Source organism: Drosophila takahashii, chromosome 2L, assembly GCF_030179915.1.
Source record: "Drosophila takahashii strain IR98-3 E-12201 chromosome 2L, DtakHiC1v2, whole genome shotgun sequence".
Classification (NCBI taxonomy): Eukaryota; Metazoa; Arthropoda; class Insecta; order Diptera; family Drosophilidae; genus Drosophila; species Drosophila takahashii.
Genome location: NC_091678.1, coordinates 3,899,357 through 3,925,359, shown reverse-complemented (window position 1 = coordinate 3,925,359; position 26,003 = coordinate 3,899,357). Strand labels below are relative to the sequence as shown.

The 26,003-nt window shown below is 42.7% G+C and overlaps 6 protein-coding genes across 7 annotated transcripts; 3 read left to right on the top strand and 3 right to left on the bottom strand.

Annotated features, from left to right (window-relative positions):
* Positions 1–1,020: 1,020 nt before the first annotated feature.
* Positions 1,021–11,247, top strand: Rbp9 (RNA-binding protein 9). The gene is given in 6 exon segments (XM_070211809.1): positions 1,021–1,038; positions 7,382–7,830; positions 8,081–8,338; positions 8,994–9,273; positions 9,342–9,519; positions 9,692–11,247. Coding segments are annotated over 5 exon segments (2,001 nt in total). The 5' UTR covers positions 1,021–1,038; positions 7,382–7,394; the 3' UTR covers positions 10,541–11,247.
* A 3,783-nt stretch (positions 11,248–15,030) lies between these two features.
* On the bottom strand, positions 15,031–16,237 carry Ts (Thymidylate synthase). Its single transcript, XM_017148591.3, has one exon. The coding sequence runs from the start codon at positions 16,155–16,157 to the stop codon at positions 15,198–15,200; it is 960 nt and encodes a 319-aa protein (XP_017004080.2). The 5' UTR covers positions 16,158–16,237; the 3' UTR covers positions 15,031–15,197.
* A 132-nt stretch (positions 16,238–16,369) lies between these two features.
* Rrp1 (Recombination repair protein 1) lies at positions 16,370–19,075 on the bottom strand. 2 transcript variants are annotated; one of them, XM_017155005.3, is made up of 5 exons: positions 17,838–19,070; positions 17,702–17,779; positions 17,564–17,638; positions 17,292–17,482; positions 16,370–17,234 (listed from the first exon to the last, which is right to left on the bottom strand). In XM_017155005.3, exons 1-5 carry the CDS (start codon positions 18,850–18,852, stop codon positions 16,575–16,577), a joined length of 2,019 nt encoding a protein of 672 aa, XP_017010494.2. In that variant the 5' UTR covers positions 18,853–19,070; the 3' UTR covers positions 16,370–16,574. The 2 variants fall into 2 exon arrangements, with proteins under 2 accessions (XP_017010494.2, XP_070067911.1); XM_070211810.1 differs by having other exon boundaries at positions 17,292–17,638; positions 17,838–19,075.
* A 492-nt stretch (positions 19,076–19,567) lies between these two features.
* Positions 19,568–21,516, top strand: gammaTub23C (gamma-Tubulin at 23C). The gene is made up of 3 exons (XM_017155001.3): positions 19,568–19,789; positions 19,853–20,055; positions 20,114–21,516. The coding sequence occupies exons 1-3, from the start codon at positions 19,741–19,743 to the stop codon at positions 21,284–21,286; spliced, it is 1,425 nt and encodes a 474-aa protein (XP_017010490.2). The 5' UTR covers positions 19,568–19,740; the 3' UTR covers positions 21,287–21,516.
* Positions 21,517–21,558: 42 nt separating this feature from the next.
* On the bottom strand, positions 21,559–23,861 carry LOC108066469 (uncharacterized). The gene is made up of 2 exons (XM_044394795.2): positions 21,953–23,861; positions 21,559–21,890 (listed from the first exon to the last, which is right to left on the bottom strand). The coding sequence occupies exon 1, from the start codon at positions 23,842–23,844 to the stop codon at positions 22,003–22,005; it is 1,842 nt and encodes a 613-aa protein (XP_044250730.1). The 5' UTR covers positions 23,845–23,861; the 3' UTR covers positions 21,559–21,890; positions 21,953–22,002.
* Positions 23,862–24,678: 817 nt separating this feature from the next.
* LOC108062000 (uncharacterized) lies at positions 24,679–25,985 on the top strand. Its single transcript, XM_017148490.3, has 2 exons — positions 24,679–25,054; positions 25,117–25,985. The coding sequence occupies exons 1-2, from the start codon at positions 24,682–24,684 to the stop codon at positions 25,851–25,853; spliced, it is 1,110 nt and encodes a 369-aa protein (XP_017003979.3). The 5' UTR covers positions 24,679–24,681; the 3' UTR covers positions 25,854–25,985.
* Positions 25,986–26,003: the final 18 nt, after the last annotated feature.

Here is a 26,003-nt window from a genome sequence, read left to right as displayed (position 1 = left end):
AATTAATATCACTTTTCAAGCGATAAATTTAAGCAATCGGTAAAAATCCTGTACAAACTGTTAATCGAGCAGTGTTGGTAAGCCCCCAAAAGTGGTCTTGCAGCGCTGCCAACCCAGCTAAAAAGTTTTAGACACTGAAAAGCTGGCAGCGCTTCGACTCACGTTTTTAATAGATTCTTGGAACTAGCCTCGTTTTTTGCACTCTTCGTTTGTAGAAAGTTAATTTAAAAGTTTATTGGCATAAGAGCTAATTGAAATCATGTCCAATCAGGAGCCCGTTTTCGATTATGTGGGCGAATCCCCGAAATACAATCGGAACAAGCGTAGGCGATTTCAGCGTCAAAGATCGAAGGCGCTGGCTAAAATCCCAGCACTGAAGAAAACGGAACCAGAATCGAGGGATGTTGGTGAAAATGTGCAGAGGAAACGCAGGCACAATTACCACGTGTCTGAGTGTACAAGTGAGGAAGACATCGCCATCAAAATGGAGTTGGACACGTGTGACATCATCCCACAACAATTTGTTGGGGCTCCAGTCAGATTTGAAAACATATCGCCGAAAATTAAGGTAGAGGATGGCGATCCCCTTTCTCCAAAGGTATTTCCACAAAGGAATTTCTACAATCATACTCCCATCAAAAGGCCCTTGGGACCCTTTGATCGACCACCGCCGCCTTGTGTTCCAAACCAAATCGGGAATTTCCGAAACCCACAAAATTCTTTTGAAAGCGGACAAGCTGGCCATGTTTCAACGAATTGGAAATCTCTGAATCGATTTCCGAATCCGCAGCAGTGGAAAGCTCCAAATAGATCAGCAGCAGCTAACAACTTTATAGATCCAAACAATCGAGATATAAATCCACATCAGCAAAGGCATGCCCAATGGAACTTTCAAAATACGACCTATAATTCGAATCAACAGGGAAATTGTCTCCCAGCTCAAGACCGTATTTTTAGGAACCGAATCTTCAGACCTTCGCAGGAACCCAGATATTGCAACAACATGGTTCTCGTTTTTAGACAACCTTTTAACAACAAGTAAGGTAAGACCAGAACTAAAATATAAAATCTTGCAATTTTGCTCCTATGCATATTTAGAAAAATCTGCATCAAGCTGCAAAATTCAATAGAATTGTGTCTTAAGGTAGGAAAGTTCGGATCTAGAAAAGTTTATTGCCCTCGAAAGATATTTATATAAAAAACTTTGTTCGGTTATCGATTTATTCTCTAGATTTGGTTAGAATTAAAAGCTGTTTTTAAGCCAAACTATTTTTTTAATGTTATAATATATTTTTAAAATCAAATTTTTAAAGGAAATCTAAGGAGGATTTAAAATTAACCTACAAAAAACTTTACAAGTAAGGATGAATTTACATCATATTCTAAAAAATCGCTTAGTTCATAGAAGAGCGTTCAATATTCGAATATTAAGGGTTAAATTATTTGACAGTTTTGAAGGCATTGTGTGCCAACACCTAATCATAAACGAATGCGTGTGGGTCGGGTTGTTGTTATTGTGTGCAAACAGCAACAAAACAAACCGCAAGTAAATAAGGAGAGCGAGGGATTGTTGCACACTTGCGGGCGGGCAAAAAAAAAACTTCATAAATTCTCCTCAAATTTGTATAAGGAGCAAGAAGGAGAGAAACAACATATATCTATACAGTAGGGTATTCCTCGATGGTGTCCTCGCCAACATAGCCGATACACCCTAATATTCGCGTGGAGCTGAGATGGGTTCCATTCCGCTCGCAGAGTTCAATGGTCTTTTGACACAAATGATGATGATGTCAAGTTGAGCTCGTCCTATGTTCTCTCCGCTCTCTCTCTCTCTCGCTGCCAAGCCCCTCTTTGCCACCTCCTTGGACCTTCGGTTCAGTCAGCTGCCGTGGTTGTTGTTGTTTAAGTGTTTGTTTGGGTGCCTTTCCGGCTCTCTCTGAGCTCCAACAACAGCAATGCGGCCGGCTTACAATACTCGGCCCACTCTCTCTCTGTGTTCCTAGCCCGCTCTCTCCTTTGGGGCTCGCTCTCTCCCGAATGGAGAACCTACCGCAATTCGTTTCGTGTTCACGGCTGCATTTCCTTGTTTATGTTTTGCGAAGGCAAATGTAGGGTACATCGGTTAAGTGCCGAGCCAAGAGAGAGAGAGTGAGAATACCGTTATGTTGCCGCTGTTGCAGCCTGCGCAACGGCTGCAGCTTTTTATTATTTGCAGTTCCTTTGACTTCGCCTTCTTCTTTCCCCCATTATTTTTCGTGGGGTACAATGGGTACAACTTAAATAGTTGGTCCTGCATATTTAGAATACCAAAAAAGGTTTCATAATGGGTCTTCTCATAATGGTTTTAAATTCCTTTGCTTGAAGCTATTGCCTTACAAATTCATTAGAGTTGGAGAAGATCATGTATGCCTCTAATATCCGAAAACCATCGAAACTTTAATTTGTCACACTGTGCATCAAAATATTTAAAATTTTACATTTTTGTATTTTGTATTTATTATTGTATTGTATTTATTATTTATTTATTATTAATTTTGTATTTTTGTATTTCCTTATTTTATTTAGCTTAGGCTTTTTAAAATTCTCAATGAAGATCAAAGTTCCCAGATATACCAAATGGAATAAAAATAACTATAATTTTAATATTCAATAAGCTAAAGATATCTCGTTTCGGTTCCAGCCCCCAAGTGTCCTTTGAGCTTGAATTAGCCCCATTGTCCATGTCAGTGCAAAACTACGCAGTTATGCTATGCATTCGCCCCTCTTTTCCCGCTCCCGCTGATCCACACTCTCTTTGGGGCCCACCGTGCTCAACTGTACGCCAATTGGAGGAGAGGAGGAGCTGCTGCTGCTGACGTCGCGGACTGCGACGCGGCAGCGCCGTCGCCAAGTCCTGGCTGCAGTTATCCTGGCGGCAATCGAACACTTTAATCATTTAGTTCTTGCACTCTCCGGCAGCAAGTTGTGTTTTTTGATTCTCGTCGTATTGTCGTCGTTTCTGAATTGTTGTATATCGGTATCAAAATACACACATCTTGCATACTCACGCAACTACGCCCACATACATATATGTACCTATATATGTGCATACGTGTGTCCACTTGCACGTAGTGTTCAAAAATACATCGGAATCAGTTCGAAAACCCTTAATGTGTGCGTGCCCAATTAAGTTTTGAAACTAATTTGCAACGAAGAAGATTTTCCAGTTCCAGTTTTTTTCGAAATTCGAACAGAGTTGTGAAAATTGGTGTGGTATACTTTGCGGCGCTGGCGAATAAAAGTAAGCGAACAGAGGAAGAATGCAGCGGATATAAGTTACAGCACTTCATTTTGTTCTGGCAAAAGTGCCCACACCCAAAGTCGATTTTTCGCCTTGCATTCGTGTGTGTGTGCGCGAATAGTAAAACGGGGCTCAATGGGGCGGCTCGCAGTCGGCGAAATCTCAATTTCTCTACACTCTGATATATATATTTGCCGCCTACACACACACACAAATGCAGCTGCGTTTCGTGCAGCGCCGGCATCGCAGTTTTCATTTCGCTGCCTGCAGCCGCCATTTAACCTAAAAAACGGCGCTCAGGAGCGGACTCTCCAAGGGGGGTCGATCCCCCCACCATTACATACCAATATCTTAAGCTAAAAAAAACTTTCCCATAACAAAGTTTTAAATATTATTACTTATATTTGAATTTTTAAATTTTAAAAATCGATCTTATTCCGTTTTTTTTGTATATTTTTCCTTTTTGTATAAATTTCTTTAAAAAAATATTTTCTTTAGTACAGTTTTTCGATCAATATTCTTTAACAAAGTTTTCGTAAAAAAGGATTTCATATTTTAGAGCCCTTGATCTCGGCGGCGCCCCTGCTTGGGCAGCGCAGTCGACGTCGACGCCAGCTTGCAGTTAAGCTCGCTCTCTGGCTCGGCTCCCACTCTCTCTGTTTAGCGCTCTATTACCATTGCATATATTGTGGCGCGCTCAGCTGACTGCTGCGCTTCGCTGCAGCCTGTGCTCTCATTCTCTCTCTTTCTCTGCCTATATATCCTGTTTATTTTTGCCGCACCCAAATGCAAGCGGCCTCAGCCATCGTCCTTAGATGTTCCGCTACTTTTTCGACCCGTTCCTTTGGCCAGCACTTCATCGTACTCTCTCCTTCTCCACTTTGCCTTTGCCAAGGTGTGTCACTTTTTTGTTTTGTTCCTGCCCTTTGAATACGTCTTCGCCATCTTTCCTAGTGTGTGTGTGTGTGCCTGCATAGGTATGTGCAATCATATCCATCAATTAGCCGGAAACAATTTTCAACTATTTATGAATGAAAATTAATGGTTGCGCTCCATTATTTGGGGGCGTGCATTAAAAGAGCGCCGGAGGAATATTCTCGGAGGGGTTTGGAGCAGAAAACTTTGCTGCTTTCGGTAGAGACTAATAGAACTTGCAGATTTCTTTAAAAGTTTATGGTAATCTAAAAAAAGGAAATATTTTAAGAGTGTATTATAAATAATTCTGAAACTTTGAAAGCTTTGAAGAGCCATTATGAATTCTATAAACTAAATGTCTAAACTCAGATCAGCCCATATCCTTAATACTTGTATACTTCTCTTGTATTAAATTAAATGCTTATGGCTGTATTTGAGAGTTGCCTGAAAATGAATAATGTTTTACAATAATATTACTATTAATATTACATCATCACTATCATACATATAATTCTTCAATTCAGATTACATAGAAAGAGTATCTTCTGGAGCCGTTTTATGTCAAAATTAAGTCTTTTAAGCCAGGATTACAGTTATTTTAGTTGTTTCATAGAGTAGGAAAAACAAATTGTACACAAATGAGTAAAACATCAGCCCGGAAACCAGTTTGTGTTTTTAAGATGTTTGAACAACTGTTATGGAAAAAGAACATCAAACAACAGATTTTCCATATGAGCTTTGCCATAATTAGCAGCTGTGTTTAAAAAAAAACTGCATTCGCAACATTTAGAGTCGCCCAGAAACAGAAACTCTATCGAATTCGAATTTTAACAAGTTCCCATAACGCAATTATAAAAATACTGTGCAATGTAAGTGTGTATACTTGTGCAAAATCCAATTATAAATTACCTCCGCCGTCGACCATCTCAGGCATCCACCTTACGGATATATATGCTCGGTATAGGAAAACATATAGTCGTGTAAGTTTTGATCCATTCCCATCGGGTTTCTCTTCCCCCGAGCGGGCGAAGAGCAATCGACAACTTCTGGCCAAGAAGCCGCCTCTCTCTCTGGGTTTTCCTCTCGGGGCTCTCCCGATTCTTGGACATATAGCACTAGTTTGCCCTCGTCGGTGGGGCATAAAAATAATTTCCACGCCGCTCGGCAAATCAGTTTATTTCTGTTCTGTTGAGTTGCAGGAACGCGTTCTTTTCTACTTTCCGTTCGGTTTTATTTCCTTATTATTATTGTTATTACGAATTAGTTTCACGTTTCGGTTTGGCTTGGTTTTTCCTTTTTAAACGGCACACACAATCAACACAATTTGATTAATAATATTCCAGAAATTATTTGCTTCGGTTATTTGTATGAGTATAACTTTTCCGTTTGTCTCGCATTTTGTGTTTTGTGGAGCGCTTTCTCGTTCGTTTTCCGTTTGGTTCGGTTATTATTAAAAATATAAAACCAAACATACCCTGAAAAATTGTTTCGTAATCGCGTAGAAACCAACAAATCAGCAACTTATCTTTATTTGATTCTCCCGTATAGAAATCAAAGGTAATCAGGATTTGCCCAATCCCCCTTCTTTTATGTAATTTTAAAAGATATTTCAATATTTTGGCATTCCTCTGAATCACTGGCACTTCTCTCGGCTAACAAGATACTTAACCTCAAACGCAAGACGTCAGCATCTCGCATCAGCTGCTTTAAAAATATTTTCGAAAATATATAATCTTGCCGGCTACGCAGCGGCGCAATTCTCCGCTCTCTTGTCCTCTCGCACTCATCCCACCATTTGATTGTTTATTTTTAAAATATAACTTTTTCGCACGATTTGCGGCGCTGAATGCAACATATTTCCCAGACAAATGATGAAAATTTGAACGAAGGTTCTTGATTTATCGCCAAAAAAAAGATTAAAATAATAAGCATTTTAAAAACTTGTTGTATGTTTATTTTTTATGAATAGTTTATAATACAAAATCTTGAAAAAAAGTAGATCAAAATCTGAACATTTTTGAGGATTGTACTTTAGTTCTTATATTTAATTTGTTTAGCTTAAATAGCCAACCTTGCTATGTATTTAGTCTTACATACTTACTAATTGCGTGCCACAACAATAAAGGCCAATTTGAAAGTGGGCTAAAAATACTTTTCTGTTTTTGGCCAATTTATTGTTTGGGTAACAAGAAGCAGAAACGCTGAACGAACGCTGCAAACAGCCACAAATTAAGGAAATAAGCCATACGTCAGATTGTTATTTTAAGCTATAAACAATAACACGATTGCCATATACAAATCGAAAGGTTTCATGTCGATCTTGCAGAAAATTTCGATTTATCTTGCTAAGCTGAAATTTAAAAGCCCCAATCCAAGAACACTGTTCTCTAGGCCTTCAATTCAATTACCCATTTATAGTAGGGGGGAGGCAATTTTAATTGAATCGATTTTTCAGTCAATACTTGGGTATTTTGGCCCTATTTGCATTCGCCAGCCAGTCAGTCTGTCGGTTTGCCAAGCCAGCCAGCAAATTTGCCGACCACAGAAGCAAAGAGCCCTCGACATTTGTATGGGTTTATTCAAAATGTTTACTCTTGTGTTATTTTTCCCCCATTTCCAAGAACTGCAGGGGACAGCTGTTTACATACCCGCATTTCATTTAAATTAAATTAAAATGATTGATTTTTATTATAACTTTGTTTTTTTCTGTTCTACTTTTCCATTACAGTAAACCCTCTGGCATACCATATAACCTATACGTAGTGGATATCGTTGGTGTCGCGCTTTTAACTAGGCTATAGTAAGAGCTAAGATCAGGCTATCCACTGCGATTGCTCGGAGTGTGCATCTGAAAAGGGTTAGTATATATCTCTTCTTGATTTAAAAATTTTACTAATCCTGTCTATCCATTTGCAGACTTCACAGCAGTATTATATCTACAGCCACTTATTTGATTTACTCGCCATCTCTATTTCTGTCTATTGAACAAGTTTTCGAAGAAGAGAGTTGTAAAGTTGTTCGCTTTCCAATCAATAATTGCGGTCACATTAATAGCATATTTTTGAGCACCTATTTTGTTGTTTAAAAACTTTCGTGTTATTAGTTTGACCGCATTTGTAAAGTCGCTTGTCCCTGAGATACATATATAGTACACGTGGTTGTTAACAAGAAAATTCCATTCAGCAGCAGCTTCCGCATCATGGTCGAGGGTCAAACAGCCGTGCAGCAACAGCAGCAGCAACCATCCGGAACGGGCGGTGCCAGCGGCGTAGGAAGCACCACCGGATCTGGCGGAGGACCGACTCCGGCTAACAATGTGACCAACAGCCAGGCCCAAACCAATGGAGGCACCACTGCGGCAACGACTGCGGCAGCGGGAACCGGATCGACAACAAATGCGACCGCTGGCCAAGCCTCTGCAAACAATGCGGCGAACAACAACAACAATAATAATAACAACAACAACAATAACAACAACGCCACTGCAAACAACAACAATAATAATGAACCAGATCCAAAGACCAATTTGATTGTGAATTACTTGCCACAGACGATGTCGCAGGACGAGATTCGTTCGCTGTTCGTTAGTTTTGGCGAGGTGGAAAGCTGCAAGTTGATTCGCGACAAGGTGACAGGTAAGAATCAAAATAGAAAGGTCATAATGCCAAATTAATTGTACTTCACATCACGTAAAACCCAAATTTCTTCAAAGGATTTCTAGGGTGTTGAAATTTATGTATAAGATAAAATAGCAAAAAATATTGTTGCATTCTTTTGCACACTTTTATAATCGATTTCAAAACCCTAGTGATAGAAATGACACTCTCGTTAAATGTAGTATTTTATTTTTATTATTTTTATCTTATGATTCTCATTCACTTGCAGGCCAAAGCCTGGGTTATGGATTCGTCAACTACGTTAAGCAGGAGGATGCGGAAAAGGCAATCAACGCGTTGAATGGCCTCCGGCTGCAGAACAAAACCATCAAGGTCTCCATCGCACGCCCCAGCTCCGAGAGCATCAAGGGTGCCAATCTCTATGTATCGGGTCTTCCAAAAAATATGACACAGTCGGATTTGGAATCATTGTTCAGTCCATACGGCAAGATCATAACCTCGCGTATTCTTTGTGATAATATCACTGGTGAGTTGTGATCATAGAGCGAGGCGAGAATATATGGTAGATATCGATGGTTAAAAATGAGAATAAAAGGACAGAGTCAGATAAATCTGTTTGATGATCTTTGATTTTCAAGTATTGCGTAGTCTTTTTGAAAGCATGTCCAAAACTAAACTAAAAAAGTATTCTGAATTAATTTTAGCCTACAGCACACTTTTGTTTCTATTTTTGCTGGCGCTCCACAATATATTCTCCATTTTAATTAGTGAGTTACAATTAATGCAAATATTATTTACAATTTTATTTTTACATGTAATACCAAATAAGATGAACATGCTCCGGGTATGTTTTTATTTTTCTTATGTTTAACTATTTTTCATAGCTGTTCATCGCTCATGAAATAACAATTATTATCTCATTTGAAAAGGAATACATTTTGTCAAGTGCTATTATAATTAAATCCAGAGTTTTCTGGCAATTAATTTGTAATAGCCTTGCAAGATCAGTAAAAGTTCACATTCCTTATTTAATATTCATTAACAATCAGAAATGCATGGCTGAAAAAGTATAAAGGATATCTTGCGCATTTGCCTTGCTTCTGAATTATTCCATCCGCTGGACATGCTGCCTGCACAAAATGCATAAAATCCAAGTTTACTGACCTTTTCGATGCTTTTAGGTCTCTCCAAGGGCGTTGGCTTTATACGCTTCGATCAGCGATTTGAGGCCGACCGGGCCATCAAGGAGCTAAACGGCACAACTCCGAAGAATTCCACCGAACCGATAACCGTCAAGTTCGCCAACAATCCCAGCAGCAATAAGAACAGCATGCAGCCCCTGGCCGCCTACATAGCGCCCCAAAATACCCGCGGCGGACGAGCATTTCCGGCCAATGCTGCTGCCGGAGCGGCAGCCGCCGCCGCCGCAGCTGCCATTCATCCCAACGCGGGCCGTTACAGGTGAGGAAGGGCTACAAATATAGTTTAATTAATTTTAAAATGTATTTTATTTTGCCTTTCCCTTGCAGCTCCGTAATCTCGCGCTACTCACCGTTGACCAGTGACCTGATCACCAATGGCATGATCCAAGGCAACACCATTGCCAGCTCCGGCTGGTGCATTTTCGTCTACAATCTGGCGCCCGAGACCGAGGAGAATGTGCTGTGGCAGCTGTTTGGACCCTTCGGCGCCGTGCAGTCAGTCAAGGTGAGCTTCTATTGAGACCAAGATTTACCGACAAAGAAAAATTTAAAACTACCGATTAATGTAAGTTTTTTGATACCCTAAGAACCAAAGTTTCTGTCAGTAGAAGGATATATTAATCATTCTGTTATTAATTCTTCATAATTAATTAAATTTTGCTTCACAATTCCCCCAGGTGATTCGTGATCTGCAGAGCAACAAGTGCAAGGGCTTCGGCTTCGTCACCATGACAAATTACGAGGAGGCCGTTCTGGCCATTCAGTCGCTCAACGGCTACACACTTGGCAACCGAGTGCTTCAGGTCAGCTTCAAGACCAACAAGAACAAGCAAACGTAATTATTAACCAAGTTGGCTGCTGTTGTCAATGCCAATGCGGCGGCGGCAGCTCTGGCGGCCAATGGTCTAGTCCTCCACAATCATCACCACCACAGCAACATCGGTAGCATCAACAACAATAATAATAGTAACAGCAACAGCAATGGCTATCAACTTGGCAAATACGTTAATCACAACAGCAACAGCAGGCAGCACAACATCAACAACAGTAACAACAGCAATACGAGCAAACAGAAGCAAGCATCCTCGAGCAACAAGCAACAATCAATGGCGCCACCTAAGAGATTAGCAGGCAGCACTGCAGCAACATCGGGAGATATGGCCGCCACTGCCACCAACAGCAGCAGCAGCAGCCACTCAATGTCCAGTGGCGATGCCGGAGCCACCGCATCCTCCTCGTCGTTGTCGAGCAACAACATACTGAAGACATCGACGAAATTCATATACAATAAGCCCCAAAATCAGTACGAGTTGCTGCAGCAGCAGCTGCAGTTGCAGCAGGAGTTCGCCCAGTTCTTGACCAATGTAGCCAACACCGCCGCAGCTCCTCCGCCCAGCAACAACTCGTCCACGAGCCAGCGGAATGGCATCGGCATGTCGGCCAATTCATCCGGTGGCGGTTCGGGCAACAAAAACAGTAACAACAGCAATGGCTATATGCCAACCTGGTCTAATTGGTTCTTTTAAAGTTTACTTTGGTTTGTCATCAGCCCATTTCAAGGATTCTATGTAATTTTAGGCAACGATTAATTGGACTCAGTTTGAAGAACGCGAGTAACCGGACTTGTTCATTTTTTGAGTTAAGAATTTGTTTTTCAGTGAAGTAACAGTAACCATAACTTCTTTCGTTAGCTAAGTTTGGAAATCCCTTCTTTTTTATTTGCTCTTATTTATCGTAGATTAGATTCAATTTGTAGAACTTACATTTTTTCGTTGATGCACTTTTAAAACGTCTAGTCGACTCTCCCAAAGAGAATAGCTTCCAGAGAGAAAGGAGGAAACAGAAAAGATAGAGCTGTAGTTAAGTTTTTGTTTGAGATGTAGAAGAAACATACTCTACGGATATTTTTAAACAGAGAATAAAAAATACAATTCGCAGGCATTGAAGCCCCAATCCACCAAAGAAAGAAAACAAACTTGACAAATATTTAAGCTATAAATAAATGTATAAAATGAGATACGAAAACAGAACTGAATGCGTAAACAGATAGAGGCGTTTGGCTTATAGTCAAACCACTTTGCAAATATAGACAATGCAGAACGAGAAGGAAGCTAGATGCGAAAAACCAAATAAAAAAGCAAAACAAATAAGACATACATGTGTTTATGTTTTATAAATTAAATGTATAACTTTTGCTAAAAATAAATGATGTATGCATAATATAACAATTAAACCCCTTCTTCTCTATTAACATTTTTTCGATTGCCCATTAAAAATTCGTCTAGCCACTTTCATATGTTAATCATTACCTATGTATCTTTCGGTATAAAACTAAGTATAGGCTCTCAAAAATCATAATAGTGAGACGAACGTAGAACTGGGTTAGCAAGTGAGCGATAAAAAAAACTGAGCGGACACCCTTGAGAATTTCTTCAAATACAACGAATAAATATTTAAGAAAATTTGAAACAGCAAGAGGAAATGTAATACATGTCGAATCAGAGAGAGAATAAAAGTAATCAACGATTGTAAAGCTTAAACAAAAGCCAGCTAAATAATCTAAGCACGCCACTCCAATCGAAGTTAATGTAACTAAAGACAAAGATCAGAACAAAGTCCCTCCCTAGACAAACAAGCGACAAGATGCGAAAAGAAAACAAAGCGAGATGTAACCTAGATGACAAAACGCGTTTCAGCCTAACGAATTTGTTTAAGCCCAACTCAACAGCAATAACATAAAAAAAAACAAAGAAACGAACAAATTAAACAAATTGCCAAACTAAATATAGCAAATTTTAAAAACACAAAGATGGACAGGAAATAAGAAGGCGTGTATAAGCTCATGGAATGGTGCAAGTTTTTCGAGAGCCTGGCAATGACAAAATAACAAAAAATATAGATATGATGGTGCTTCACAAAATTCCTTAAAAAAATGCAAGGATCCCTTATGATGAAAAAGAGTTTTTTTTAATATTTATTTTAAAAAGTAAATTGCCTGGGAAACTAAGTATTCTTTGGTTCTCTATTTTCAAGATTTCCTTTTCTTTTTTAACGTGCCGTGACCCCAAAATGGAAAAATCGAAATGTTACTCAACATTAACTATGCTATATCTCTCTATAAAATCTATAACTATTTATGAAAACTATTACATATGATTAACAATATATTGATGTTGTGTATTGCAAATTTTAAATGTTTATACATACATACATACCAAGAAATTATTAGAAATACTAAATCATGGCATGCATCAACAGAGCGGAAATCGATTTTCATGTATACGTCAAGTAAATTTATTGCATACTATTTAAAACTAATTACCATGAACAAATTATATATACAAATATATAAATTACATATATCGTTATGGCAACGGTTGCGATTATAGGTATGTATGTGTGTAGTGCATAGAGAAACCGGAACGCCAAGCCTCCAATATTTGTAGAGCTCAACGGCTTTTTCTCCCCTACTCCTCTTAAATCTACTAGAAAATCCTTGAAAAAAAAACAAACCCTCACATTACTCACACTCATGCGCAAAAGCTTGACTGAAAATAAAAAAGAAATTCTGGCTTTTAAGCGGTAAATTAGAAATAATACCTTCCAGCAAAGTCTCAAAGCAAGTTCAAGAAAACTCAACATAAAAAATATAAAGAGAACACCAAATGAAATGTTTTTTATACAAGATGTAAAAAATTGAGGCACATTTTTTGGTGCATATGTGTGGCACAGGGGATAACAGACATGAATAGACATGCTTAGACATGGTATCCAGGCGAACGCAGATAAGTGAATGAAAAGCATGAAACAACAAAAAGCAATCGATTATATACATTTTTTAAGATGAAATGTTTTATAAATGATAAATACAAATGGAAGAAAACCAAGAAAGTATTTTAAAAATTTAAATATATACATGAGTACTATATACAATATATTATATTATATATACATATTAAATACTAATGGGTATGGTAACGAACAAAAACACCGCACAATAATATACAAAAACAAACGAAATCGAAATCGAAGAAAGGGAATGGCACGTGAAGGGAGGAGAAACATACGTAAGAAAGTGAAAATACCAGAAGAGAAAGTTGAACTACATGCAGAAAAGACTAACAAATCGAAGAGAACTATGAAACCAGCAAATTTATAATTTTTACATGGAAAACGCAATAATGTTAACATTTAAAGAAGACGAAAACAAAGCGCATATCTTGAAAACAAAGGAAGAGTACTCGTATTGAGGAGGGATCTCAAGCAGGGGAACGAAATCGAGAACCACAAAAAATCGACAAGTTACCACAAATTTTAACTACCAAGTGAAAGGCTTAATTACGGCACACACTTTTATACTTTTACACCAAAACAAACGAAGCAAAAGCAAAAACCAAAGACGTATGTATAAATGGCTATCGATTTCACAGTGCAAAATCGTTTCTCGAGGCACCTTCGCGTTTTGAAGCCAATAAGGTTGTGCAAATGCCCTGCAGACGCAACCGGAACCGGAAGTCTGCAGCGCGCCCTCTGTAGGCCGGCTGTAAACGGTGCAGCGACTGTACCGCTGCATCGTTTACAATCTGCCTATAATGTCTGTTTCTCTCACACAGATCACACACACACCCCCACACAGACACAGTCTCCTAGCCCCTAGTCTCACTTAAATGAATGTTGAATAGCAAAGAAACCAAGAAATACTACGAACCACTCGTGTGAAAATGCATTGAAAATCTATCTGAGAAGTGTAATTGATGGCTTTTAGGTGTAGCTACTATACACAAAGAACTGGCGCCCCAAAATCTGTTGAATTTCCCCGGTGGTCAAAAGAGCGATATCCTAGCAGGAAATCGCTGCTCTCACATTTTCCCCTGATTTTACCAGTTTGACAATACCATCCTGGCCCAGATCTTTGATTCAGCTGTAGCATCCTATAACAAGACCCGGCTAACGATCATATTACAAGGAAACAACAAATAACATTTTGTAGTGCAAGTCATCAGTAAGTTGCGGACGGAAATACGCTCTTTATATATGTTTAAATGTTCAAGTAAGAAATGGTAACACTTAAAATATATTATAAATTAATTAAAACCAAATCTTAGTCGAAACGAACTTAGTCAAAGGTACTAATTTTAAGCACTATTGTTAAACGCAAGTCAAAGGCAACGGATGAAGGAATCACTTTAGCCAAAATGGTAACAAAAATATTGAATCTTAACTGAACTCAGAAACTCTAGTGGCATTCGCTCTTTCAAGCTCAACATAAGTTAATGAACATATTGAATTCCACATAACAATTATAATAATTCAAACTAATTTCTATTTGTCTATCGGTTAGCTTGCATAAAACATTATGCCACATATTATATACGAAGAACTATGCAAGTTTTTTTCTCGTCGTTATAAAAAAAACATAGTCAAAATATTGGTGGACAGTATCGTATTGTAGTAGCAAATATGTATTTATCTTTAATCATCACAGAACAAAACTGAAAACAATTATTCCAATTTAATTAAAGTGCATAAATTGTATATTGAATTACTGTCGAGTTCTCTCATATGGACACACAAAACCTTAACGTTTTTCTTCAAATTTGCATTAAATTACTTAAAAGACAAAAATACCAAGAAACCGAAACAAAGCAAAATCACAATATTAAGTGCGAAAAATGTCAAGCAAATTTATATAGCATATTTACGGTATACTCTGTGCAAGATTTATTAAGAATCAATTATACTTCATTATGGATTACTCTGAGAATTTACAAACGACAAACACACACTACACACGATGAATGAAAGCAACAATTTATTCAAATAAAGCTATGAAATGATGTGTTTAAAAAAATGTTTACTTTTTGTGGCGGTGTATGGGGATTTGATGGGGATTATAATTTTAATCAAAAGTATATCATATAAAAAATATCAAGCTTTCAAATTTAACAGCTTTTATAACCGTGCTACCAGATGGAAGGAAAAGTAAAGTGTTGGCATTGCCAGACCAACAAAGAAATGTTAAATAGAAAATATTTACTTAAAATCGTGTTATAAAGTTTTTGTTAACATTTTATAATTAAAAAATTGTTGTTGTGACATTTACAATGGGATCACTTGCTCGTCGCGTTGAGCTACTGTATTTGAGATAAGAATAATTTGGATAGATTGAACAAATTAGGCCCCTTACACGGCCATTTCCATCTTGATCTTGGGGTATGGATTGTAGCCGACTATCTCGAAGTCCTCGAAGCGGAAATCCTCGATGTCCTGCACCTGCCGCTTGATCACCAGCTTGGGGAAGGGACGCGGCTTACGCTCCAGCTGCTCGCGCAGCGGCTCCACATGATTTAGGTAGACATGCGTGTCGCCCATGGTGTGTACAAAGTCTCCTGGCTTTAGACCCGTCACATGGGCGATCATGTGGGTGAGCAGGGCGTAGGAGGCGATGTTGAAGGGCACGCCCAGTCCCATGTCGGCGCTCCGCTGGTACAGCTGGCAGGAGAGCTCACCGCGCGTCTGCGAGACGTAGAACTGGGCCAGGCAGTGGCACGGCGGCAGGGCCATCTTGGGTATGTCCAGCGGATTCCATGCGGACATAATGATGCGCCTGTCCGAGGGATTATTCTTGATAGTCTCGATCACCTGACGCAGCTGGTCGATGCCCTTGCCACTGTAATCGTCGTCGCAGGTGCCGTACTCCGCCCCAAAATGACGCCACTGGAAGCCATATACCGGGCCGAGGTCGCCCACGGCGCGCTCCGTGTGGCCCAGCTTGTCCAGGAACTCCCGGGTGCTGTTCCCATCCCAGATATGAACGTTCTTGGCCTGCAGCAGCTTGGCGTCCGTCTGGCCAGCCACAAACCAGAGCAGCTCCTCGGCCACCGCGCGGAAGAAGACGCGCTTGGTGGTCAGCAGGGGGAAGGATTCGCGCATGTTGAAGCGCATCTGGCTGCCGAACAGGGACAGCGTGCCCACCTCCGTGCGATCCGTGCGCCGCTCGCCATTCGCGATGATGTTCCTCAGAAGATTCAGGTACTGCTCCTCATCCCGGTTGACCGGCGGCGCCGCCTGCTGCTCCGGTCGCTCCTCCTTGTCCACCTTCTCCTGGGCAGCAACCAGTTCTTTTCCTGGCGTCACAACCATTTTGCGAATTTATAATTGTTGGCAAAAACTAAAGAATGCTCGAAATTGGGCGGGAAAAAAATGATTGTTTTCCTCGATTGCTTCGATAGGCGCAACAGTGATTTCAATCAAGTTGGCAGGGCAAAATATTGCGTTTACATTTATCGATATATTACCGTTGCGAATTTGAAATCCACTTTGAATTTAAGATTTTCAACACAGTAAAATCCAAATCGGAGTAGCTTACTTTATTCAAAAATTCCAATTCGTATGGTCGATCTACAACTAAACAGTGTAATGATGATTTTAACAAATTAAGTAGGTGCGTACGCATTGTACAGCAATGGATAAATAAATACAAAGAAAACCAAATATTAAATGGAAACAGAATAATTGTGACGATTGAAAAAGTACATAAAAAACAAACAAAGAATATAACTAGATATTGAAGAATATGGTGATCGGACAGTGGTCGCTTCCAAGGCATTGGGAGCGTATTTCGTGCTCCACCACCTTTGGTAGAAATCGCTCCGACACGAGGCAATAATCCAGACGCCAGCCCACATTGCGTGCTCGCGCATTGGCCATGTAAGTCCAGAAGGTGTAGGCTCCCTTCCGGTCGGGATACAGATGCCTGAAGGTGTCCACAAAACCGAGGCCCAGCAGCTCAGTCATTTTGTCTCGCTCCTCCTGCGTGAAGCCGGCATTCTTGGTGTTGCTCTTCGGATTTTCCAAATCAATGGGATTATGGGAAACGTTCATGTCGCCACAGATGACCACCGGCTTCAGAGCGTCCAGTTTCTGCACGTACTCCTGGAAGAGCTTCTCCCAGCGCATGCGGGGTTCCAAGTTGACCAACTTTCGACCCGAATTCGGCACGTACACGTTGATTAAGTAGAACTTTTCGTACTCCGCCGTTATCATGCGTCCTACATCGTCGAACTCCTCGTTGCCAATGCCGTATTCCACATTTATTGGCATGATCTTGCTGTATATGGCGACGCCGGCATAGCCACCCGGCATGCACAGCCAGTAGGGATGGTAGCCCGGCAGACGGGTCACTTCCTCCGGCAGCTGATCGTTTACGCACTTGGTTTCCTTTAAATTAAATTCGGTTTAGCTTTTACTTTAGTCTTAGGCGACTGTAGCTCTTACCTGCAGGCAGAAAATATCGGGTTCCTCGAGGTCAACCAACTGCAGACCATCCTTCTTTAGCCAGGCCCTCAGACCGGCCACATTCCAGCTGGAGATTTTCAAATTGAATACTTTATCGGCTGGCAGGGCGAACGCCTCTTTATCCAATGCTACACTGGGTTTGACCTCGGCCTTCTTGGATTTCTTGGTGGCTGGAAAACAGAAGTTAAGCACGTTTTGCAAGCTTTTTAATACGGCAGCTCCACCGCAGCCGGATTGTTCCGCCAACATACTTTTCGATCCAACCTCCTCATCATCTTCATTCTCGGGATCTTCAGCCTTGGCAGCCGCCTTTTTTCGCCCTCGAACTGGGGAAAGATGTTGAATTGTTATGGCATTGTCATAATGGTTATTTGTAGCATTTTTCCCACCTGGTTTACTTTCAGCTGCTGTTTCCACAAGATCTTCGGCTGCTTCCGGCTTAGCTGCTGCCTTTTTACGACCTCGAGCTGGAAAATGGAAAGGATTTTTAATTTTTATAATTATTTAAAGATTAATGTTGCTTACCAGGTAGCTTGCTTTCAGTTGGGGGTTCTTGTACTGCTTCCACGCCGTTTTCCTTATCGGCGGCTTCTGTCTTCTGTCCGCGCTTCTTTGCTGGCGCCGGCTGCTCCTCCTTGGCCTCCTTCTTGCCGCGCTGCTTGGTGGGCTTTGCCTCGGCTTTCGGTTCATTTTCCTCCGCTCCTTCGTCTTCCTTGGCTTTTTTGGTTCGTTTTTTGGCTGCTGCCTTTGGTGCGGGTTCTTCCTTTCCTTTTACCTCCTCGGAATCTCCTATAGTCTCGGGTTCAACCGCCTTTCCCTTCTTGGTTCGCTTGCTTGCAGCCTTGGGAGGCTCCACCTCATCCGCTTCTGCCTCCTCCTCTAGGGCAGCTGTAATCTCCGAGTCCGCCAGGCGCTTGGTTCCGCGTGCCTTCTTTACAGCGGTTTCAGCTTTGGCCGCCTTCTCCTTGGGAGCTGCTTCTCCTTCTGGTACGACCTCCTTTTTGGCCCTTCGCTTTGGTGGCTCTGCCGCCTCCTCTGCCCCTCCATTGGCCTCCGCCGGCGTCTCCTTCCGCTTGCGTCCCCTGCCCTTTGGCTCCGGGACAGCCGTTGGTTTCTCCTCCTCGGGAGCGGGAGCAGGAGTGGGCTCCTTTTTGGCCCGCGGCTTGGACGCCTTGCCAGCAGCTGGTGGCTTGGCCTCCGCCTCTGCAGTCGCCGCCTTCTTGGCGCGTCCCCTTGGCTTGGCCACCGCCTCCGCTTCGCCGTTTTCTTCTGTATCCTTCGGCTGCTGCTTCTTCTTGCCACGTGCAGCTGCCGTGGGCGCATTTTCCGCCTCTACTTCCTCTGGATTTTCCGCAGCTACGGTCGCCTTGGTGGCTTTTCTCGCGCGGGGCTTTCCCTTCGCCGGAACTTTGGCTTCTTCGGCGGAAGGGGCTGGATTTTCGTCGGCGACACTTCCATTGCCATTTGGAGTGGGGTCGGTGGGTTGGGGTTCAGTTGCCACCGCCTCTGCTGGTTTCTTCGCGGCCTTGGCTCGGGGCATTGTGCAGTTGTGCTGTTCAAATAACTAGTTTGTTGAATAAAAGTTTTATTTATTTTCACAGATCTTCCGGCGTTTTTTTTTTTTGCTCAGCTTGGTCTGCACCCGATATCAACAAAAAGAAAACTGCGCGGGCAACGCGATTTCTTCAAGCCGGTCGTTTGCGCGCTGTGCAACACTAAAAATGTGCCATCTCTGGAACAGCACAGTTGTAGAGCGCAATTTTGAAATTTGTGATGTCACAAGGCAAAGTAAGGTGACTTAAATGTTAAAAAGTTTTTAATAAAAACAAAATAAATACCAAGTACTGATTTGAAGTTTTTTATTTTTTCGGGTTTGCTATCGAACCACTTATTTAACAAAATTGTATCCCTTAAGTGGGTTTTAATCAAAGGATCTTAATAGAATCAATAATAATCTTTAAAAAATCTTTTTAATAAACACAAAAACCCTAGCTTAAGGCCTAAAAGCTAAAGCTAAAAAAATTGATTAAATGACATTTGTAATTGCTTCAAAACCAGAATAAAAATAAATAAATAAATAATACAAAAAACAAAAAAACAAATTTGTACTTAAATAATTGGCTATAATTTTTTCATTTATTTTGTTTTACTTTCAATTGGCTTATATTTCATAATGCACGACACACATCGATTTTAATTTATACCCCCGCTGACGTCATGCGCCACCTTCCACTTTAAGCATGCATCATTGCGGCGTTTTTAACACTGGCCCGAAGCAATTGTAAAAAATACATCCCCGCTGTGGCAATTTTTAAATTTTTTTCCCACAATTCGATGGTTTTTTGGTTTGTTTTTGTTTTATTTCGAGTACAATCACATTAAACACTAAGCATTACCTGACGATCCCGGCGGACAACAACGCTGCACAATGCCAAGTGAAATAATTACCCTGCAGCTGGGGCAGTGCGGCAATCAGAGTAGGTTTACGAAAAAAGGACGAGCCTGGTTTGCATATCTAAAATCCCCTTAAAAAATCCCAGTTGGCTTTGAGTTCTGGAAGAGATTGTGCCTGGAGCATGGCATCTCGCCCAGCGGCGTGCTGGAGGACTTTGCCAACGATGGCATGGACCGCAAGGATGTGTTCTTCTACCAGGCGGACGACGACCACTACATACCGCGCGCAGTGCTCCTGGACTTGGAACCCAGGGTGATCAATACCATTATGGGTTCTGCATACTCCAAGGTAGGTAATAGCACCCTTGGTTCCCAGGTTCTAACAGCACTTGTCTTCCCCCTTGCAGCTCTACAATCCGGAGAATGTTTACCTATCCAAGCATGGAGGAGGCGCTGGAAACAACTGGGCCTCTGGCTACAGCCAGGGCGACAAGCTGCAGGAGGAGGTGTTCGACATCATTGACCGCGAGGCCGATGGCAGCGATTCCCTGGAGGGCTTCATACTCTGCCACTCGATTGCCGGCGGCACGGGCTCGGGAATGGGCTCGTTCATCATGGAGCGCCTGGCGGATCGCTATCCCAAGAAGCTCATCCAGACATTCAGTGTCTTCCCCAACCAGGACGAGATCAGCGATGTTGTGGTGCAGCCCTACAACTCCATGCTAACGCTCAAGCGTCTAACCACCGCTGCGGACAGCGTAGTTGTGCTGGACAACACGGCGCTCAATCGCATTGCCTGCGATCGCCTGCACATCCAGAATCCGAGCTTCTCGCAGATCAACAATTTGGTCTCCACCATCATGAGCGTGAGCACCACCACGCTGCGGTATCCCTCGTACATGAACAACAATCTGATTGGCCTAATGGCTCCACTCATTCCCACGCCCCAGCTGCACTTCCTGATGACTGGGTACACGCCGCTGTCCAGCGATTCGGATGTCAATTCGCAGCAGACGGTCAATGTGCGCAAGACCACCGTGCTGGATGTGATGCGTCGCCTGCTGCAGCCCAAGAACATGATGGTGTCCACGGGGCCGGACAAGTCCAACCACCACTGCTACATATCCATTCTGAACATCATCCAGGGCGAGGTGGATCCCACGCAGGTGCACAAGTCGCTGCAGCGCATCCGCGACCGCAAGATGGCCCAGTTTATTCCCTGGGGCCCCACCTCCATCCAGGTGGCCTTGTCCCGCTCCTCGCCCTACGTGCAGAGCAACCATCGCGTTTCCGGCCTGATGCTGGCCAACCACACCAGCATCTGCTCGCTGTTCGAGCGGACACTCAATCAGTACGACAAGCTGCGCAAGCGGGGCGCCTTTCTCGATCAATTCAAGCGCGAGGACATCTTCAAGGACGACCTCTCGGAGCTGGACGAATCGCGCGAAACGGTTGACTGCCTGGTGCAGGAGTATGCGGCCGCCACACGCGAGGATTACATGCAGTTCTCCGTGAAGCGGGGAGCTGCAGCAGGAGACGCCAAATCGGAGGACGGACGGTCTGCCACTAGCGCTTCATAGCTTACTCATGTCATCAACTAAGCGTGCCATGCATTTTCTCGAATGTATTTTAAAATGTCAAATCACGATAGACGTCGGGATTCGAAATCCTCAAGTATTAATAAGCACATTGTTTGTAAGAGTCGCATCTATGTTAATGCTGTCGCGTTTTTAACATAATTAAGCGTTTGTATTTCGTTTGTTGCTAATAAAACAAGAGAGAATGTCTAGAAGTTGTATTTATGACCGTAGTTTTGAGTTTTTTCCATTTAAGGAAAGAAATGACACAGATATTTTGGCAAAGGTTTTAGTCCGTAACCAAATATTTAATGAAAATCATAATACAATGTATGAATGTTATAATAGGATGTAAATTACAGTCTAATACAAAGAAAAGATACAGATATTTTGGCAAATTTCTTAGTCCATAACCAAATATTTAATGAAAATCATAATACAGAATTGTGTCGAATGTATAAATGTTATAATAGGATGTCGAAGAATGCTGTATGTCCTGCTACAGATCTTATAAGTTTGTCCTAAAAGCTTCTTGCTGGTAAAATCGTATGATTAAGGGTATGTCTAGGGTGTTTAAGTTTTAAATGTGGCTGGGCATCAAATGTATCTAGGGAAAAAGGAGAAATAGGTTAATAGCGTTTTTAAAAGTAAAAAGAAATCCTATCTTACCTTAAGATCGCCTAGCTTTCCTTCTATGAAGCATACTTACGAGAAGCTGCTTAATCTATGACGGTGGTCTCGCCCTCAATCTCTTCCTCGTCAGCATTCTCAACCTCATGTTCTTCCCCATCAGCATTTTCATTCTCTGCCTCTTCGGTGATTTCATTTTCTTCCTCCTGCTGCTGCTCCTCCTCGGCATTCTCATCGACTTCATAGGATTCATCAGGTTCCCCCTCGGCAAGCTCCTCCTCATCATCGTGCTCCCCCTCAATTAGCTCCACCTCATCGTCAGCCGTCTCCTCTTCAACCACTTCGTTCTCCTCGTCATCATCTCCCTTAACCTCGTCGACCACAACCAGGTCAAGCTTGGAGATGTGCTCCTCGCCATCCTCCTCGGTGAGGTCGATCTCAGCTGACTCGTCAGCAGCCTCACCCTCATCCTCCGCAGGCTTTGGTGGCCGGGGCTCCGCGTAGTTAACGCGAACCGACTTCAAAGCGGCCTTGTCGCTGGCTATGCGGCAAGAAAGCTGGCTAAAACGGTAGCTGACCGTCATGCCGCGCTTCTTGAGCATCTCCAGGGACTTGTCGCCAATGCTGATGGTCACCACCTTGTTGTCCTTGACCTTTGTGGTGCGCATGATCTTCCAGGTTTTCGACAAGAGGTCAGTGTTCTGATCCTTCAACAGATCATTTGTGATCTTATCGGGCTCTTCGGAGGAGCGTGGAACAAATACAGTGATCGCCTTGGTGGCCGGAATCTCATCCTCCGGGCAGGTCTTCAGTTTAATACCCTGCACCACGGTGATCTTCGGCGCCACATGCTCCAGCCACTTCTGCGTGTTCCTGTCCATGCAGGTGACAATAATGACGCCCGGCAGGAATTGGATGCCCCCGAAGTTGATGCTCGTCTTCCAGCCCTTGCGCATCTCGTCCACGAGCCCAGCCTCGATCCTAACCAGCTGCTTCCTGCTCAGCACGCAGTCGGGATAGTTCTCCGGCATGAGGGCCACGGGAAAGCCCTTCTTGGAGCCCTGCGAGGATCTCGGCGGCGGCGAGGCAGCGGCCCTCCTCGGCTTCTTGGGTTCCTCTTTGGCCCTTCCGCCATAAGAGTTCTCCTCGATCGGACGCTTGCGGCCGCGATCATCCGGAACTGAGTGCTCCGGACGCTTGCGACCGCGGTCCACCGATGCCGGGATGGGATGGGCTCGCTTGTACTCGAGCACCTTGGCCCGAGCCTCCTTTTCGCTGAGGCCGCTGGCAATGTACTTGTCGTACCACTTCAGGGAGCCTCCCTTGAAGCCAGCGGGGTTGGTCAGCCTTTCGGCGGCCTTGCTGAGCGCCTCCTCGTGACCGCAGCCCATGTCGAGGTAGCGATAGAACCACTTGCGCTTGGCACCGCTCAGAGCGAAGAGCTCCTCGCGAATGTGGTCCGGCACCGCCTTTTCATCCGCCTGAGCCCGCAGGGACATCATTTTGGGAGTTTGATTTGTATTCGGGTCTTGCGCTTGCCACTGGTTTCCGTTGGCGGAGGGACGAGGGCCTGACCACGAGCGGTTTACGTTGCTTGTTGCCGCCTGGTCTTGATTGCTCCAGCTGGATCCGGATCTCTCGCGGCTCCACAGAGTGTTGGCCTGCGGGGCAGCAGGGGGTTGGTAGTCAGAGGAGGTGTAAGGCAAGGAGGAGTTGGTGTTCGTGTTGGGGCCCGACCAGGGTGCCCAGCCCCCCAGATTGCGACCCATTTGGGAATGGGAATGGGACTGAGATTGGTATGGGTATTGCGATTGACCCGACTGGCCGGAGTAGCCGCCAATCTCACGACTGCCTCCATAGTGGCCGGCACCATTGCCCGTACCGCCGCGGCTGTTAAGCCACTCCCGCTTCTGCCTGTAGCTGGGCTCCATTTCCGGCTTAAAATTATACTCACACAAAAAGCTGAATTCACTCGCCGACGTTCGCCTGGAAAAAGTGGGGGTAAAATGTACCTTTTTCTGCTAGAGACTGACAGCAAGTCCTGGCCTGCGACGCGTGACACGAACTGTCATTTCAAATCAAAATGTTTAAAAATAGGCCTACTACTTAAGTTTTTTATGGTTTTGTTAAACACCTCTAAGTTGACTTTTTTTTAGGAATATCTAAACAAATAAAAATGTAGTTTAAAATCAATTTAACTATCACAAAATATTAAGGCTTTTGAATAATCGAAAATTACCGTCGTTAGCTCTATGGTAACATTACATACATATGAAATCAAATTTAATAGTTTAATAGTTTTTAACAGTAACTGGCAAGGACAATTAAAACTAAACATATATTTTTATATTACAAATCAAAGTGTTTAAAAATACGCCTACTCCTTACTATTTTTTATGATTTCTTAAATAAGTACGGATTTTAATAGTAATTAATTTATAGTATTTAAGATTTTGTTTGTAACTCACAAAGTTTATAGCCTGTTGAATATTCGAAATTTAGTGTTTTATCTTCTCAGTAAAAAGTCGTATTTAATTCAATGTGAAATCAAATTTGGATGTGTTTTTTAACTTATTCAGTGATTTTAATATTTTTAAGCAGTAACTGGCAAGGAAAAATATTATTAAACAGATATATATATATTTTTTTAATAATTAAGTTACTTCCGTAATGCGACATATATTTTTTATGTCACGGAATACTTTTAACAACGATTGTGTCACGGTGCCATCTCTATTCTTGAGAAGGGCAACTTTTAGTGTTGGTAAATGTTCAAACATTCTTATTGCAATCGCACTTCAAATAAAACGGAGTCCTGGATTCCAGTGGAATTCCAGATGGCTCCAATAGAAGTGCTTGTGGATCTGGCGGAAGATCAGGCGAAGATCTCCACTTTTGCCGTGCTGGACCTGGAGACGACCAACCTGCCTGCCTACAGCAATAATCGGGTGGGCATCACGGAGCTGTGCATCTACGCCTTTGAAGCAGCTCTTCTCAAGAAAAAGGTGGCCCAGGATGGAGGGCAGGACCAGGAGAAGGATCAGGAGCCGGAGGTGCCAGCGGCACCGCGTGTACTGCACAAGTTGAACCTGCTTTTCCAACCGTCCATGATGGTGCATCCGGAGGCTGAGAGAACCACAGGTTTGCCAAAGGGAATCCCAAAAAAGAGCAGTGATTCACTCATTAATTTCATCACGTTTCAGGTCTGAGCAACTACCTCCTGGAGCGGGAGTCCAAGCTGGACGAGGATGCCGCCCAACTCATCATCAGCTTCCTGAAACACCTGCCATCGCCGGTTTGCCTGGTGGCTCACAATGGCTGGGGATTCGATTTTCCCATTTTGAGGCAGGCCTTTGAAAAACTCAACATGGAGCTTCCCCAGTCCATGACTTGTGTGGATTCACTACGTGCATTCCTGGAGATCGACGACAAGCTCAAAAAAGAAGCAACTATTTCGGAACCGGAAACCATTAAAGAAACTGAATCTGACTTCAAGGAGCCAGAACCTGCAAAAGAGATTGACTGGCGAGCTAGGAACGAAACGACTCCAAAACGTCCCATTCTGACGCCTGATGAAGCTTCTCTAAAGCGCAAGAAACTAAGCAATAATGAGGAGGAGGATGACCAGGAGGATCAGGCTCCTGCCAAGCGGAAACCCCAAGAGTTCCGATCACGACGCCAGCTATTCAGCGGTTTGATGTGTGCCGAGAACAAGCGCTTTCCGCCCAAAGGAGTTTACCAACTGGGAAGTCTTTACACTAGTAAGTTCCAGCGACCAGCTAGTAATGCCCACCAGGCAGAGGCCGATGTCGCCATGCTCACGAAACTCATCCAGCACTACGGCATGGACTTCCTGGCCTTTGCGGAGGAGCAGGCCATTCCATTCCACCAAGTAGCTCCACTTGGCTCTCCTGTCCCGAGAAGAAAGCGCGCAATTTAAACTATACCTTTTGCATGACCTTAATTTTACTATGTGATGCATTTTATATTTTTTATAAATATTTAGATTTCTAATAATTATACAAAATTAACTTTTAAATAAAATTATTTTAAAGCAATCTATAAAAAGAAACATCGGTTCCATATTAAC